The 17,229-nt window shown below is 52.8% G+C and overlaps 1 protein-coding gene across 1 annotated transcript in view; it reads right to left on the bottom strand.

The window, feature by feature from the left end:
• Window positions 1–86: 86 nt before the first annotated feature.
• Window positions 87–17,229, bottom strand: part of DIP2A (DIP2 disco-interacting protein 2 homolog A (Drosophila)) — a 79,430-nt gene continuing 62,287 nt past the window's right edge. Inside the window, exons 23-37 of the mRNA XM_011996831.1 lie at window positions 16,396–16,505; window positions 16,235–16,315; window positions 13,751–13,874; window positions 13,347–13,468; window positions 13,110–13,221; window positions 11,987–12,096; window positions 11,028–11,158; window positions 10,354–10,522; window positions 9,715–9,885; window positions 7,687–7,748; window positions 6,766–6,823; window positions 4,583–4,657; window positions 2,599–2,773; window positions 1,776–1,899; window positions 87–1,089 (exon numbers count right to left, since the gene is read on the bottom strand). Coding sequence (XP_011852221.1) covers window positions 837–1,089; window positions 1,776–1,899; window positions 2,599–2,773; window positions 4,583–4,657; window positions 6,766–6,823; window positions 7,687–7,748; window positions 9,715–9,885; window positions 10,354–10,522; window positions 11,028–11,158; window positions 11,987–12,096; window positions 13,110–13,221; window positions 13,347–13,468; window positions 13,751–13,874; window positions 16,235–16,315; window positions 16,396–16,505 — 1,877 coding nt within the window. The 3' untranslated portion in view covers window positions 87–836. The remainder of the gene's footprint in view (window positions 1,090–1,775; window positions 1,900–2,598; window positions 2,774–4,582; window positions 4,658–6,765; window positions 6,824–7,686; window positions 7,749–9,714; window positions 9,886–10,353; window positions 10,523–11,027; window positions 11,159–11,986; window positions 12,097–13,109; window positions 13,222–13,346; window positions 13,469–13,750; window positions 13,875–16,234; window positions 16,316–16,395; window positions 16,506–17,229) is intronic.

The raw sequence follows: 17,229 nt of genomic DNA on the forward strand, positions 1-17,229 counted from the left end.
TCTCGATCTCCTGACCTCGTGATCCACCCATCTCGGCCTCCCAAAGTGCTGGGATTACAGGCTTGAGCCACTGCGCCCGGCATCTGGCTAATTTTTTGTATTTTTAGTAGAGACGGGGTTTCTCCGTGTTAGCCAGGATGGTCTCGATCTCCTGACCTCGTGATCCACCCGCCTTGGCCTCCCAAAGTGCTGGGATTACAGGCGAGAGCCACTGCGCCCAGCCAGCACAACTCTTTCAATAACGAAACTGGCAGAGCAGGCACTGCGTGTGACCATAGTGCTCTGTGAGCAGGGAGGATGGGTCCAGCTTGCTTCCTTTCCATCAGCCTCCCTGTGAAACAGAAGTGAGGCAGCTGGTTTGTACTCTGCTATCTTCCCAGAATCAAGTTTCTCTCTGTAAATGGTCTCAAGTTTCTCTCCGTAATTTCTATATATGAACTTGTCATTTGAAGTGGGAATAAATAACTGAATTTTAAAAATCAGGAACTACATTTTTAGCCTAAAGAAAGTGCAAACTTGCAGTACAGCAGAGAACAACCTCGGTGCCTGTGATTCCTCACAATGCCCACGCCAGGCCTTTCCTTTCCTTTCCTTGTCTCTCCATCTGTTAAAATACCAGCATCTGTGTTTTTGTAAATGTACTTGGCAGATTCAAAATATGTCTTTAAATAATTCAGGAAGTGCTTTCTAAAAGGAGATGCAGGGAGCTGCTGAGAGGGATCTGTAAGAGCACAGGAAGGGGCGAGTCCCGGTGCGTGGGCTCTGCAGTGTCTTCCCACATCACCTTGGACTGCTGGAGCTCATTCGTCTCCGGCACCCGGTCTGGGGTGCTGCGCTCACATGTTGTAGGCCACATAGATGGGGTCCAGCTGGTCAGCCAGGAAGCCGTCCCGCAGGTGCATGCGCTGCTTCTCACCCCGAGAGTTGATAGGGATCACCCCTGGGTCCACAATGACCACGACGCCCACGACCAGGTAGTGCTCCTCCAGCACCACGTTGGTCACCAGGGCCACCAGGTCCAGGGCATCCTGCTCGAGCCCATCCAGCTCCACCACCACCACCAGCAGGTTGGTCCAGGTGAACACGGCACTGCAGAGGAAAGACAGATGGGGTCACACGGACACAGGCACAGGCCACAGGGGCCAATGAATGCTTGGGAAAGGGTGGCACAAAGAAGAGCAAAGCACACTGATGTCACAGAGCTATTTAAGGCTATTCACAACCTAAAGATCAGGCCAGATCCATTTTACAGGATGTCTATTCCAACTAAAGCTTTTACTGAGAATCAGGAGCATTATCTGATGCTGAAAGCTGTACCTGTCCCAACACAAGTTCCCCACAGGTGAAGGAATCAGGAGTCACAACCATGTGAGAAACACATTAAAAGCAGAAACACTTTAGGATGAGACCTGTGGAAACCTTACCTTTTGCCTGTGCATTTGGGGACAATCTCTTGGCTTACAACTCATAAAGAAACGGAGAAAAAAACAAGCCAAACCCAAACAAAGGCAGCAAGGTGTGCTCTGGTACCATGCTGTGCAGAGTACATCCAGAGGGAGGACCCACAAGAAGTCCTCAGCCCTCTCTGGCAATGCCCAAGGTAGACAGGGTTCGTCTACATGGCACCCAGCTCCACTGCAGACCAGGGTGACCATGTAGGAGGCCTGTGCTCAGGCCCAGCAGTCCTCGGCTCTGCTCCAAGCGATGCACAGCACTCACGCACAGAGGAAGGGCTGTATGGACCATGTGGAGCCGCCCTCCACCTGGACTCTTACCACTCAGCGATGCTCCTGTGTGCTCGGATGACAGAGGTCTCGATGTCGATGGGGTGGTACCGCATGCCTCTGAGCTCCAGAGTTTCATCCAGAGACCCAACGACATACAGTGCATCATGCCGCCCTGTGAACAGTGTGTGTTTACATGTGCCCAGAAAGCCGAGGCATGCAGAGGCATGGGCCGAGCCATGGGCTCGTATCCTCTGAGCCCAACCAGGGGCTCTCAGGCACAGGGAGGTCTCAGCTCAAACATCATGAGGTCCCACACCATATGCAGGGACGGTGATGGAGGTACTGGCAGTGCAGGCTGTTATCTCTGCAGCATGGAACCACCTCAGGAAAGTTACAGCAAGTGTGAGCGTGTTATTAAAAATAACTTTTATCTCTGGGAACGGGACATTATCTATAGGAGCTACCAAAAGTTCTGCCTTATCTGGCCAGCTTGTGGTGGCTGCACAGAGTCCTCTGGACATTGGCCACAACTTTGAATGGGTTGTGCATGGGAAAGCCACTGGTAAAGACACAGTGGCAGAGAGGCCGGCCTGGCAGAGAGGAGGAGGCCTCCCTGAGGAGCCTGGTAGCCTTATCACCAACACCATCCCCCCACCCCTTAGCAGAGGCCAAGGTCCCAAGGATAGCGAGGGGCAGTCATGGAGGGAAACCGGTATTTTCAGAGAAAACCGCTGTCAGAGTATCTTTCCCCCACACTGAACAATACCAGACCACAGCAAGGAGTGAGGTGTGCCAGCAGGTGACCAAGCTCTTGGGGAGCCCAGATCCTCCCCGCACAGCACTCACGTGGGACTTCACCACAACCCCTCACCTCCACTGGCATCGGTGAGCTCTGTTCGTCGAAGGAAGCCAAGGTAGCCAGTCCTTGCCCAGATGGTCTGTGTGTCTCCAAAACTCAGCCGGGCACTGAAGTGGTCGGCATGAAGCGCCTCCTCCCCATAGACGGTGTAGTACCCGGTGGCATTGTGGGGGCTGCTTACCCAGATCTGGTGGGGCCCAGAGGACAAGAATGTGAAGTGTCACCAACCACCGAGTTCAGATTCTGTCACGAGACATCCACTGGCCAAGAATAATGCTCCAGAAAACACCGAACGAAGTCGGGCGGATAATATTCATTGTCTCTTATTTTATGAACTAAGTTAAATTACAGGCACAGAAAGCAAACATAACTTTTCTCTTCTTAAATACTGTTTCTTCCTTTGACCCAAGAATGGCATCTGTAGGACTCTATCCTACGTGGGTAAGTAGACAGGGGCAATTCCACCTTCCTCACATCCAACTATTGTTGGCAATAAGAGAGGGCTGGAAGCAACCCAAATTCCACAACAGGGACAGGCTGAAGGAATGAGGGTCCCTACAGAGTGGAGAGCATGTGGCTGCTCAGACTCATGGCAAGACAGAGGCCCTGAAAGCAGACAGCACGTCCCAGGGTTAACGTCAGCCCCATGCGTGTGTGTGTGCGTCCACTATCCATGTGCACGTGTGTGTCCACCAGTCTGTTCACATGTTTGCGTGCACCCGCATATCTACACACATGTAGGCATTTGTGTGCATCCATGCAGAGACCAAGGGACCAGAGGCCTGTGCCTGCAGGACCAAGTGTCATGGGGCCCTTCTAGACACAGAGTCCGTCCAGAACCTACAGTCAGTTCAACTGGCTCTAACACGCCCCTGCATGGCAGCGTCTGAAAGAGGAGAAGGGGGTGGCCAACAGGGGCGTTTCCCTTGAACATCTGCCATGAGGGGTGGGTCCCCATTCCCGGCTCAGACTCGCCATCTCCTGGGGGCACACCCTTGACTTACAGACCTGGGTTTGGCTGTCCAGAAGTGGGATGGTTGAGGGGAGGGTCCCTCACTCATCCACACTCAGGATTGGGACCCAGGACACCTTCCCATCAGGACACAGTTTAAGACCACCTGAGGGGTCACACGCTCACACCCTTGTCCCAGTCAGAAGAAGCCAGCTGAGGCTGAGTGATTTCCCACTGGGCACGGCTTGCTGGAAGCCCCCAGTCTGGCTTCACAGCAGAGCCCACAAATGATGCCTGTGCCTGCCTGGTCTGAAGACATCAATTTGACAGCACATTCCCCAGGAGGATAGGACTGGGAACGTGAGTCCTAAGCTCTCATGACAACAGATCAATCTGCACGTTCGGGACATGACTGCATGTCAAGCTGCCACCGCTGCCCATAAATAATGAGTCGTGCCTGTCCCAAATTACAGCAAGATAAACGTGCAATACATGTAGACATTTCAACCCAATGGATTCCTGTATAGCCTCCGTGTTCTCAGGGAGACCTACACCTTCCACCTGCACCCTCAGGACAAGGGCTCTGAGCTCTCCGAACCTCCCAGGGCAGGTGGAGGCCTGGAACTCTTCTGGAGCAGAGTTCTCTATCACCAGTTCCGCCGGGTCTGTGCTCCCCCCTGGGTGCCAGGGACGTTTTAAGTAGCAGCTGCTGGGTCCTGCACAAGGTAGCTGTTTTCCATGCTGCCACTGGTGCCTGTGCAGCTCCTCCCACCTGCCAGTGCCCTCACACCTAGGGGTTCCCCTCTGTTGGTTAGGTCAACCTAGGGATGAGGCAGTTTGTCCCACAGTACCCCAAAACCCTACATGGGAACTGGGTCTGGGAGGTACATGGGGGAAGGGCCAAATGGTTTCTGGTAGATTCCCAAAGGCAAGTGTTATTCCACAGTTTAGAATTCCCAAATCTGAAGCAAAAAGAGAAGGAAGATGAAGCCGGTGAGGCTGGAGAGCTCAAGCCCCTCCCATGGGCCCCTGGCCTCAGCTCACCTCTCCCAGGTGCGAGTCTCCCAAGGGTCCTTTGGTCTCAGCGTGTGCGATGATGACCTTCACGCCAGGGAGGATCTGGAAGGAGGAGAGCTATGTCCCTTGTTAAAGAAAACATGGCACGAGACTCTCTTGATTCAGTGACGTTAAAATAACGTCCCTTGGAAGTTGGCCTGCAGGACTGACGTGCTTATGTCAGGTCAGGAAGTTTAGAGGCTGCTCCAAATTTGACTTCGAATTTTGAAAAAGAGATGTCAATAGAAATAAGTTGTGAATCTTAGCAAAATGACTCCAGCTCCTAAGACGGGACCCCATCTTTGGGTGTCAGGAGGGGCAGAGGGTCACTAAGGCTACGAAGACAATCAGCCAGGTGATGCCAGCGCACCTCACGGGCACACATCCAGGGGTGCAGTGACCCTGCTGTGCCCAGCCCTGCAGGAGGCACATGCCTGTCCTAGTTCTCAGCCAGGAACCTGACCACGAGGAAGTTCTTCCTGCCCATGACTCCGAGTCAGTCCAACCACTGAGCACTGGCTCTGTGCCAATTCAGAGGCAAGAGGCCACCATCTCTTACCTGGCCTCCCAGGCCCGGTCCCAGCGTTCCCTCACTGGGCTCAGGTCGGACAACCTGACTGCACAAGACCTGGATGCTTGTTCTGTGTCCTCAGTTTCCTCACGTATGAAATGGGGGCAGTCGCACTCCTGGCAGGAGGAGGGGACGAGGGGCCACAGGGAGGTGTGAGCTGTGGTCAGCACCAGACCCTCCCCGGCAGGTGGGACTGTTCTGTTTCCCCAGATGCTGTTGGAGCCTCCATCTTCGCCCTGCATGTCCCAGCTAAGCCCCAAAACCAGAGCTCTTTCCAGGACACAAACCTATCAGGCCCAAGTGATTGTAATAGCAAAACAGGAAAGAATGTCCAATAAAAGGGGGTGAGTGAAACAATTACAGTGCAGCTGTACATGGCAGGGCAGGAACAGCCACTGAAAAGAGCGGCGTGGAGGCCCCACGACCCAGGGAAACCCGCTGAGTTTACACCAAGGATGATGCAGAGCTCTGGCGATGGCGGCTCACATGTCCCTGTGCTCAGAGAAGGGAGGACATGCAGCAGCCCCGGCTCCCACAGATGTGCTGTCCACTAAGCTCACCCAGCTCCACTCTCGGCTGGTCTACTTCCTAAAGTGACTGTCACAGGGGACATGGGATGGGAGCTTTTCAAGCCCCTGCACCTGCATGTGAGTTCACTCACTCACTCACTCCTGCTCCCCACACTCAGCCCAGTCCCACTGTCCTCCCAGTAGCTCCCACCTCGAGACCCTCACAGCAGCTGTGCCTTCTGTCCCCAGTCTCACCCCTGCTGCCCTGCAGGAGTCTGTGTGCTAGACATCACGTGGCTTGGCTGGGTCCCTCTCTGGGCCCGTCTCTGACTCCCCACAGGTGGCTGTGGCCACGGCAATGAACGGAGTCAGGGTGGCCAATTTCCTTCTCTTGTCTCTGGGGTTGTGAAGCCACCAGGGCCCCCGCGGCCCCCGCTGGATGTGCAGCAGCTGCCCACTCACATCAAGCCTGGCATACTCTTCATGCTGCCTTCCTGGGCTGTGTGGCTTTTCCTCCTTCCTTTGAACCTTTCCTGAACCAAAGGAGGTTCAAACCTCCTTCCTTTGAACGATTCAGAGGATGCTGTTCTGTGCCTATGTCTGCTGACCCCTTGCAGCATCTCAGTTTTTTCCTGGGAGTCCTCAGGCCATCTCAGGATCCCCCAGATCCCCTACAGGCTCTGGGGGCCTCTTCCCTGCTGACACCCTAAACTAGGGCATGAGATTTTGCCATCTCCAATTTAGGGTCAGGGCCACTCCACTGATGTGTAGGTGGGCCGGACCCTGCCTCCATGGCCCTGGCCCCGGAGGCCTGAGGCCTGCCACCCACCCAGTGGGAGTTCTTTATTCCTATACCTGAAGTTCTCCCTTTCTTGGCTCTGAGCTCAGACGTGTGTTTAAAGACGTAACTAAGTAATTCTATATCCCAGTCACAAAGCAGGGAAGGCAGCTTCTGCAGCAGCCAAGCCCACCCCAACCAGAAGTCAACCCGTGTTCATCTGAGCCGCAGCCCCCAGCACCCTCCACGGGGTGATGCTTCAGACGGACGTCTCAGACACGACTCAGAATGCACACGTCTTGGTTTCCACTACCTTTCCAGACTCCATCAATGGCAGGCTGTGCGGAGAACCTCGTTCTACCAAACGTACCCTAAAAATCAAGGGAACAATTTCAGTATGTAATTTACTACACAGGTATGTCTAAAAGGGCAGATCATGAGGTTGGAAATGATCACTCTGAGGGTCTGCTGACAACAGCCAGGATGTCAACCTTTCCACAGCACACCTGCCATGAATGGCAGGGACACCCCAACCACGCTGCGGTCCCAAGTGCTGCCACCCTCATGCACTCACGACCCACCCCATGTGCTCACAGCAGCTCACTCTACATTTCTTTTAGGTCTTCCTTGAACCCAGCAGGCCCCTGGCACCCAGTAAGCTAAACCTAGTGTTTACATCAAGCTACAGTGTGGCCATACTTGAGAACCCAGGACTGGGATCTGAGCTTCAAAGCTGGGACAGGCCCTGATACACACCTGACCACAGACCAGCAAGCACACACTGTATGCACCACATCGGTTATCAAAATGAAAACTAAGTCAGATTCTATGACAGCATCAGGTAAGAAATGTTCTTGCCAGTAGACAGATTACTTGTCTTCTGTCTGTCCCTATCCCTCTAAAAAACCAAATGTCACAGGGGTCACACTTATTCTTCCTGGCTGTGTGACAGATACAGGGATGTTAACTGCAGCCCTGGGGACGCGGGCGCACAGAGGCAGACACTGAGCTCCCCTGGGAAGAGGAGGCTCACAGCTCTCCTCTTCCTCTTGGTGCAGATGGCCCAGTGTAGCCAGCTGTCCCCTCATGTGCCTATCCAGGTGCCTGGGTAGGCCTGACTTGGCCCAGCTGTCCTCTAATGCCTGGGTCCCAGGGGTGCATGGTCAGCGCAGACCTGGTCCGCACCACTTTGCCGCCGGGTATGAATGGGGCCCAGGCAGGCTGGGAACATTACCTGTCATGGCGCAGTGCCCGCATGTCCACGTAGACGGTTGTGGGGTCTGGGCCAGCTGTGCCCTGGAAGGAGAGCAGCAGAGGAACTTCTGTTCAGGGGCCTCACTTTCATCTTGTTTGCACAGGCACAGCTGCATGGCAGCTCCTCCCTGGCCCCCGGGGACACCCAAGAAGGGAGCCGCTCTGCTCCCTGCAGCAAGTCTGCCTAGGGGTTTGAGGTCCCCCAGGCAGGCTGATGCCTTCCATCCAAACATCCACAGAGCTTGATAATATTGAGTGAAACAGTCAGTGACTCTGAAAACACCAAATCATGCCACTTTACATTTCAGCTCTAACAACTTTCTATTCCCACTGGTCTCTTGCTGTGATGAAAACACCATTAGGATTTGAGGGGCATTTCCACCACGCTGTCAGGCAGGGCCTGGCCTCTCAGCAACCAGTCTAATTCTACTGGGGACTGCTTGCAGCCGAGACTCACCCAGGTGAGATGGACGGCAGCCTTCACCTTTCTACTCCTTTCTTTTCTGAACCTTACAGTTAACATTAATCCCGACTAACGGACATTATGTGTCATTTTATTCAATAAGGAACATCAAATTAAATGAGTACGCTGATCAACATCACCCTTAAAGATCCCAAACAACATAAACTATGTCTGCACTGGAATTAAACAGAGCCCTTCCTCCCAAGGCAATACAATGAGCATTAACATTTTTTGAAAATAGTTTTACTTTTAAATTTGGTGACAAGGGAGCTTTTGTAATATGTCAAGTAATATCCACTGTGAACAAAGTAAGACAGCAAAAGAAACATGTTTGTCTAGAATTCACGAGAAAGTCACATGAACTCGTGGGAGGGGGAAGCACAGAGGCACCAACAAGGTCAAGGTCAAGGTCATACCTGCTCAGCCAGCTTTCCCAGCCTGTTGGGCTGACAGAGGCCAAGGAGGCAGCAGAGTGAGACAGGGAGGAGACAGCCACAGGAAACACACACAGAAGCAGCAGCCACATGAGAAACACAGGGAAAGAGAGAGCAAAACCCACCTCTGTATCTTAAAGAGCAAACGTGAACATCCATTAACTTCATTTCTGCAATCACATGTGGCGTCCACACCCTTCCCACGTCTAGCAAGGAGGCCCCAGGCTTGCAGACGCAGAGCCACTAACACACAGGCCGGCACCCACGCTCAGCCACAGCCTACAGCAGGAAGCGAGCTCACAAAAGGCCCGATCTCTGCTGTGTGACAGGCGTGTGAGGCTTGAGTGGTCAGGGGTCTTTTTGTGGGGAAGAGGGTGTGAGCAGAGCCGCCACCCTGCCCTGCGTGCACAGCCACTGTGACGGGGAGGCACAAGGCCAAGCAAACACTTTGGAAACAGAGACAGACCCGCACTCAGCCCTGCTCTGGCATGGACAGGTGCCATTTCCTTCCAGCTATTTTTGTACAATGTGGGTGAATAAGGTATTCAATATGTAGGGTTATCTAAAAAGCTATTTGGTTTTAAGATGTTTTTAGAAAGAAAGGAAATTGAGATACTAGTACAAAATCTGAGAAATAGCTGTAGCTATCTGAGGAAGCAGTAAACAGAATTGCCATGAGCTCTTTAATCTCTGAAACTTGGTGCTTCCTTTTAATGAGACATTTCAAGGTTTCAAAAATGAATGAGTCAATACAAATTACATTTATTAATGTTTCAATTTAATATTGCTAGATATCTTAAAATAGTAAGTTCAATCTTGCTTTAAGAACTTAGCTGTGTATTATAGCTAACTTAGAGAGTCTTACAGGTAGGATATTAGTCACTGTTCAAAAACAATTTGTGTTTTTTTCCAAATAAGCCTTTGTTCAACTAGAATAGAATATCTTTAAAAATAAAACTCTTGAAGCTAAAATATTACGTGGAAATGAAACATCAAAGGCTCAGAGAAGGAGAAAGAGATCAGGCAGGCACAAAATTGCACATTAACAGCTGGGAAGCTTGGTCTCCACGCTGCCAACAGCTTTCGAGAACCACAGGCCCCAGCGCCTCACCTGGAGGCAGATGGCCACGTTGACCCTGCACCCGAACGTGGTGCTTACGGCGCGGGCCGGCAGGCCCAGGTCCTTGAAGAGCTTGGAGAAGGACTGGGTCAGCGCAATCCTGGGCCGCTCCTCGGCGACCACCATGCACGTGCGCACACATGACAGGTTCACCCCCTTCATCTGCGGGAGGGGGGAGCAGTCAGGCCACAGCTACAGCCCTGTGAGTTGCCAGGGCCCTGGGCACTGTCTTGGGATATCTCCGAGTGGGCACACAGAGGTGGAGCTGGACACCAACCTCCTCTCTGCAGGCTGTGTCTGTCCCATAGAATCCTAAGTGTGGACGCACTAGAGGATTCCATCTGACCTGCATCCCACACCTGCCCTCCCACACAGCCAGACCTCCACCCTGCCATCTCGCAGGGACCCTGCCCTGCTCCCACACCCGCCTCTCCTTCGGGGTGTGGAGCTGCAGAGACAGGTGAGCCATGGAGGAGGGATGTGTACACAGGGCCCGTAGTGGGAAAGGTTTTTCTCTACTTCTTCCAACTGCAGGGAGGGGCCTTGGGAGTCTTGTTTTGTTTTGTTGTTTTTAAACTTCCCAGGGCTGTGGTCTACAGCACACTCAGAAGCCTGGGTCTGGGCACTCACCCTGAGGACACCCGTCTGTGCGCCCAGGCCCTTGGTGCACATCTCCATCACAGAGTAGGAGCAGAAGGTGACGCGGGCCTTGTACTGGCTGACGGCTGACAGCCACAGGGACACATTGCTCTCCAGCTCCAGCGGGGGCACCAGCACTGATTGGTGTCCCGAGTAGACACTGCGAGAAGGAAGGCTCGTGAGGCTCCACCTGCCCACCGGGCACTCCACTCTTCCCTTCCTCAAGGACACTTCTTTTCCAGCCACGACAGTGGCATGATTCTGTTCTGATGCCAAGTAGGGGAGTTTGGTGGAAAACTTGCCACAGGGTGAACGTTGGGGGATGGCAGGCACAGGGTCCTGAGCTCTGCTCCAAACACTTGGAGAGTATCCAGGGACAATGCCCCAGAGGCACTCACTTATGGAGATGGATCACTACTTTCTAGTGTTTGAAGGAATCAAACAGATTCTTCCCAAGTACTGATAATGGATAGTGTATTTAATGAAAACTGTATTTTCACTCAATTTCAGACTCAGACTCCAACCCACTTCATCCCCAAACAAATCCACTCACACACGTCTCATCGGCTTCCTGAACACTCAGAAAAGGTGCCTTAGAAGGCCAAGGTTCCTAAGAGCCACACGAGCTGCTCCAACCTAGCAGGCGGCAGGGGCCCTGCACTCACCTGCACAGACACCACAGGGCAAAGCCAAGGCCACAGTAGGGGTCGAGGCAGATGGCGATCTGCCGAGAGGGGTACAGCTCACACTGCAGCTTTATGGAGCGGCATAAGGCGCTTGTGGCCGCGTGAGACATCTCAGGAATAAAATTAAAAAAGGGGAAATGAAATTCAGTGATGTGCACCAGGAGAGAGGGTGGATGGCAGCGTCTGCTGTCCACGTGGCTAGACTACCAAACATCATATTTATTTCCTTAAAAGACGGTTGGCTCAAATCCCCATATAACCTAAATAATACCCAAGAAATGTACACTAAAAATCTTAGAAACAAAATTTCAGGATATTGAATTTAAAAAAAATTTTTTTTTTTTCTTTTGAGGCAGAGTCTTGTTCTGTCGCCCCAGGCTGAAGTGCAATGGCACAATCTCGGCTCACTGCAAACTCTGCCTCCCGGGTTCAAGCAATTCTCCTGCCTCAGCCTCCTGAGTATCTGGGATTACAGGCGCCCGCCACCATGCCCAGCTAATTTTTTGTATTTTTAGTACAGACGGGGTTTCACTACGTTGGCCAGGATGGTCTCCACCTCTTGATCTCGTGATCCACCCGCCTCGGCCTCCCAAAGTGCCGGGATTACAGGCGTGAGCTACCGCGCCCAGCCTGAAAAATTTTAATCGAGCTATTGGCTCCCAGCAAGGTAAGAGATTCTTCAAAGCCACCAGTTCCTGGAAGCCAGATAGTCATAGATCAGAAAGTTTAGACATGACCATAATGCATCAGAAAATGCATTACTCTCAGGCTAATCACATTTTAGGCTTCACTGGTGTTTAACACAAATCTTAAGCAGCAATATTATTGCCTTGTGCTTTGTGTAAGGACCTGCCGGTTTAAACCTGTATCTGACATCCTTTCTGCCCACTCCTCCTGATTTCTAGGGGTTGAGGCAAACAGGATTTCAGAGGACCTACCTTCACCCCTGCTAGTATCCCAGTGGTTGACACGCTGAAGTCCAAGTATGCGAGGACATCGGGGGAGGGGGGCCTGAAAATGCTCGCTACCTTCTTTTTCGGGATGTCATCTGTTAAACAGGAGACACCAACATTAGCGTTCCCGCATGTATTCTGAACGCTCTGGGCTTTCGCAGGCAAGAGGCGACACACGATTTGTCCTTGGGAGTCCTGCAGAGAGTGAGCTCAGACAGCAGTGGGGCCGTGGCCATGCAGGCTGTGTGTGCTCAGCAAAGCGTATTTCATTCTTCATGGAAACGCTACCCGGTCCCACCAAGACCACACTGAGCCTGTGGAAATGGGGGACGGGGCAGGGCGAGGAGAGGCGGCATCACGTCACTGACCAGTAGGAAAGATTAGAGGACTGGGGACTTGCCAAAGGCCACAGAGCCTATGGCAGAGCCCAGATGAGCCCAGAGTCCCGACCACAGCAAAGATAGCCATGGACGGGCTCTGGGTTCTGCGTGCTTCATCAAGTTCTCGTGGCCCCATGAGCCAGACACCACTGCCTCCCGGGGTGCAACTGGGCACAGGCTCAGCAGGGCAGGCACCGCTCCCCCTGAGGCAAGCCCATGAGGCTTTGGGGCCCTGGCCGGCTGTTCAGCTCTGAGCCTTCCCTCCCCTACACCAGCTGCCCTGGCCCAGCCCCATCCAGCCCGGGCTGAGACAGGTCCACGGCAGAGGGGAGCCAGGGGGGTTTCTGACCCTCGCCTGCTGGCCCTCAGCATTTCCTGGGGCACGACAGCATTCACCAATGATGGGGACAGGGATGCTGGAGTGGTGGCACGCGGTGGGAGCGGTGTCCCCAGAGCGTTTGCAGAAAGCCTCAGAGAGCTGCCAGCCCCCATGCCAGCAGGAGGCGGGTGAGAGGGGCAAGGCTGTGCTCCACACCACTTGGGACTGGGTGCGGCTGCTGTGGGCTGAGGAGCGCAGGTTTACACATGGGACAGGCCCCCCTGCTGTCAGCCAGGCTCCTGCCAGGACTGCTCTTGCCTCGTGTGTTTTTGGACGGCAGCCAGGCAACACCACCCCTACAACACAGAAAGGAAAAGGGACTGGTCCTGGGCAGTGTGAGGGCACGCACCTGTGTCTAGGATGGTGGGCCAGGTCCTGATGTCCACGGCGGCAGCAGCCTCCTTGGACCTAAGCAGCCGTGTGACAGCCTGCGTGGTGAGGACGCATGCAGACTTGCTGACCTGCATGGCGAGGGGCCAAGGGTGGGTGGGAGGGGCCTCTCGAACTGCCCAGAAAAGGGGGCAGCGGAGGGTAGCCTTGCAGCCTCCCACTCACAGACCCTGACCCGCGGGCCAGGTAGGCGCACCTCCACGATCATCTTGACAGTGGGCAGTGTGGTGCCAAGGTTCTGAGGGTGCGGGGGCCGCACGGTGACGGGCACGCAGCCACAGTACAAGCAGCCATAGAACGCGGCGATGAGGTCCACCCCTGTGGAGACAAGGACTGGCTGTGAGGAGGCCGGTCGCAAGAGGCTCCCACCAGCCTCTGTTCACTGTTCCTGCAAGAGAGGAGAGGAGGTGGTGCTGGGGAGGGCATGGGTGACTCTCAGGTTTCCAGAGGGGTAGCTGAGCTGAGGAGGTAGACACATGCAGAGAGGAGGGGCTGAGCTTAGTTTTGGAAGATGCTTCGGGGAGGGAATGTCTGGGTGCTGCTTAGGGTAGGGGGCTGCTTACGAAGAGCTGCAGGCGCACAGACCCACAGTGAGCCCACCTGGTGGGTAGACTAGAGCCACATGGTCCCCAACACTCAGTCTTCCCTTCTCCATCAGAGCCGCAGCCACTCTCTCAGCCCTTTTGTGCAGCTGGACACAGGTTGCAGTGCTTGTGACGGTGCCCTAGGAAAGCGATCTTTGAGCTCATCCGTGTGCTGGTGCGTGCAGGCGGGCTGTTCGCAGATGTGCGTGCACACCGCCTGCACGCCCTGCACACGACCCCTTGTGATTAGGACCCATGATAATGACAATGTGTCAGTCCTAGGCGTGTGGCTGGTGTCTTTTTTTGGTAGAGATGGGGTTTCACCATGTTGGCCAGGCTGGTCTCCAAGTTGGCCAGGCTGGTCTCCAACTCCTGACCTCAAGTGATCTGCCCACCTCAGCCTCTCAAAGTGCTGGGATTACAGGCATGAGCCACCACACATGGCCCACGACTGGTGTCTTTTCTCACCATCTGTACTCTCTCACTAGCAGTGAAGGGACAGGCACACAAGCATCTCCTGTGTGGTCCAGCTAAGAGGGAGCGACGCGGGCACTCCATTCACCCAGGGCTGAGCCAGAAACACATGGCTAAAGAAGACCTTCCTGGCCTTTTCAATAAAATATTCCATACACCACCGTTATAAATAAATAAGTGATAAGCAAACATCCCTGAATTGTATTATTTGGCAAGCCCACAGGTCACCTGCACTGAGCCTGGGCCTGTGTCATCTGCAGCCGGCTTTCTCAGAGTGTCCGTGCGTCTCCTCTAGGACTGACCGCACCAGCTCCTTCATTCACCCTGTCTCTCTGTGGAGGGGCACTGGGGCCATGTGACCAGTTCAGTGCAAACAGAAACACCTTGTAACCCCACCTCTCTGCTCAGGAAACTCATCCTCCCTGATCCCATGCCAGGCCTCACAGCTTTTTTAGTCCTTCTTAAGAGTAAAAAGCGCAATTCAGTCTAATGAATATAGAACTCCAGAGCAGACCAGTGTAACATCAAACTCCCTGCGTCTTGACTGGTGGCTTCTACTGACAGAAGGCAGTGGAAGAGAGACCAGTGGACGCACTTCCGTGCTGTGCCCAGACACAAGGGCTGGGCCGAGCCTGAGAGTCCAAATCCCGGGAGCTTTGCCAGTCCATAGAGTCAGGGCCCCATCAAGACCGAACCTGAGAACTGGACTGGGACTCAAAGCCCCCAGGGCCCGGGATCCCACAGCATCTTTATGGAAAACCCAGCGACCCCAGCCTTATCTGCATCTCCTCCCTGGGTAACCCTGGCCCCCACCACACTGGCCTCCTTTCCTGCCTTGAGCCACTGGGCATCATTGCTTCACAGTCCCTGCTACACAGTTCCATCCAAAGCCCCTCCCCAGCACTCCAGGTCACACCTCTCCACTGTACTGATGTTGAGGTTCTCCCCATAAGCTGATTTCACCTTGGTCAATGGTAAATCGCTGGCTGGCCTGCAGGCTTTAGAACTCGATCAATCATAAAATAAGTGTTTACTGGGCACGGTTCTAGATGCGTCCAGTACACCAGAAAAACAAAGTCTCCCTTACGGACCGCGTTTTCCGGCAGGAAAGACCGACTTACGGACCGCGTTTTCCGGCAGGAAAGACCGACTTACGGGCCGCGTTTTCCGGCAGGAAAGACCGATTTACGGGCCGCGTTTTCCGCAGGAAAGACTGATTTACGGGCCGCGTTTTCCGGCAGGAAAGACTGACTTTAAACCTCCTGAGAGGAGGAGTCCTTTTAATCTTATTACCGTGTACTGTGCACATTGCAGGCATCATTAGGTATTTTTTGAATTCGAATGAGCAGCACCAAAAGCTAGAACAGCATATTCTAAGCCACAGTGACCTACTCTTTATGACATCAAAACTTAAGAGTTCTTACAGCTTGTATGGTGCATTGACAGGGAGTCTTGCAGGGTTTTTAAATTATTTAACTTTCTGTGTTTCCACATTTTGCATTCCTGCCCACAACCTGAATATGAAGATTACGGTTTCCCCTTCTTGACTTCTGGAATGCTCCTAGCATTGTGGAATGCACACAACAGGGACTTGGAACACATGAGAACTTCCAAATAAGCAGCAGGAGCAGGGCAGGAAGCAACAGTTGTTATTTAAAAGTTGTAACCATATGTAGAAATTCTAAACGGCTAATTTTTTACAAAATAAACATTTCCTTTTAGCTCACAAACTTAGGAATATTTACATGTATACTGTTTTTAATTTTAAAAACTTGAGCTGATGAAAATTTTCCTGCTAAACACAAAATCAATAGAAATACTACTGTGTGAAATGTGTGGAAAACAAGGGACCTACAAAGGAAAGGGCAGGCAGAGAGAACTGCACCAGACAAGGGGGCTGAGTCCATAGGCACACTACTCTCTAACCATGAAAAGCACCAGGACACTGGCATCAGGAACTAGACAAGCAAAGGGCTCCACCGGCTCCCGGGTGTTTCCAATCCCTGTGGGTGCAACACTGCCTCACCTTGGCGTTCAGCAGCAAGAACAGCGGGTGGTCAGGAGTGGTGTGGGCACGCCACTGCAGCACGTCAGCCAGGAACAGGAACTGCACGAGGGGGCGACTTGGTCACTGGCACCTCCGGGGCATGGACACCCGTCCACCCGTCCCCGGAACAGGCCTGTCACCTTCCGTGCCTGGTCACTGTCCTCCAGGTGGGCAAGCTCTCTCCCAGAAGCCTGAGCAATTCTCTTCCCAGCAACCAGGTTCCCCACGATCATGGAGGCTGGTCCAACCTCTAGAAATGGGGGGATTCTGAATGAGAAGCTGGTAACTTCTCATATATAATCACCACGTGACTTTATTTCCGTTACAATTTTTATTTTGAAAACATACTTGAATGAGGCATTTAACTTTTCTGCTGAGACACAAATACTCAGAAAGCCAGCTACAAGGTTTATGCTAAGTGACAAAGAGAACCTCTCTCTCAAACATAAACCACACCATATAGAGTTGACTACATGACGTATCTCTGAGGATATGATTTGGCCTCAGCCACACCAAAATGCTTAACATATTTTGCTTCACTGTACTTTATGTATAAATCAGGAAATATGTTTAGTGTATTTAGTGATATGTGTTCAATAATTAACAAAAAAACTTTGGCATGTACTGGAAATCAACATGACCAAAGAAACGAAAAATTGCATTAAAGTTAAACCAGACTCTAAAATTAGCTTTTAAATGTATAAAATGAGGGAAGGAAAGTTGGCCATTTGCTGAGAGATTTCCAAGGTCCCATCAACCCAGTGTCTGTGGCAGGTCCCAGGGCCGAGGCAGGCAGCTGGCTCCTGGGGACAGGTAAGGCTTATGCCACAGCACGGCCACAGAGGCACTTTTGACCTTAAGCTCCAGTATGATCCTGGGCATCATTTCTAGTACTAGGGAGCCATCTCCTAGCCATGCAAAGCTAAGATGCCATCCTTGAGTTTATCATTAAAATTGGTTCCTATCAGGCAAGT

The sequence above is a fragment of the Mandrillus leucophaeus genome, unplaced genomic scaffold (assembly GCF_000951045.1).
Source record: "Mandrillus leucophaeus isolate KB7577 unplaced genomic scaffold, Mleu.le_1.0 Scaffold526, whole genome shotgun sequence".
Classification (NCBI taxonomy): domain Eukaryota; kingdom Metazoa; phylum Chordata; class Mammalia; order Primates; family Cercopithecidae; genus Mandrillus; species Mandrillus leucophaeus.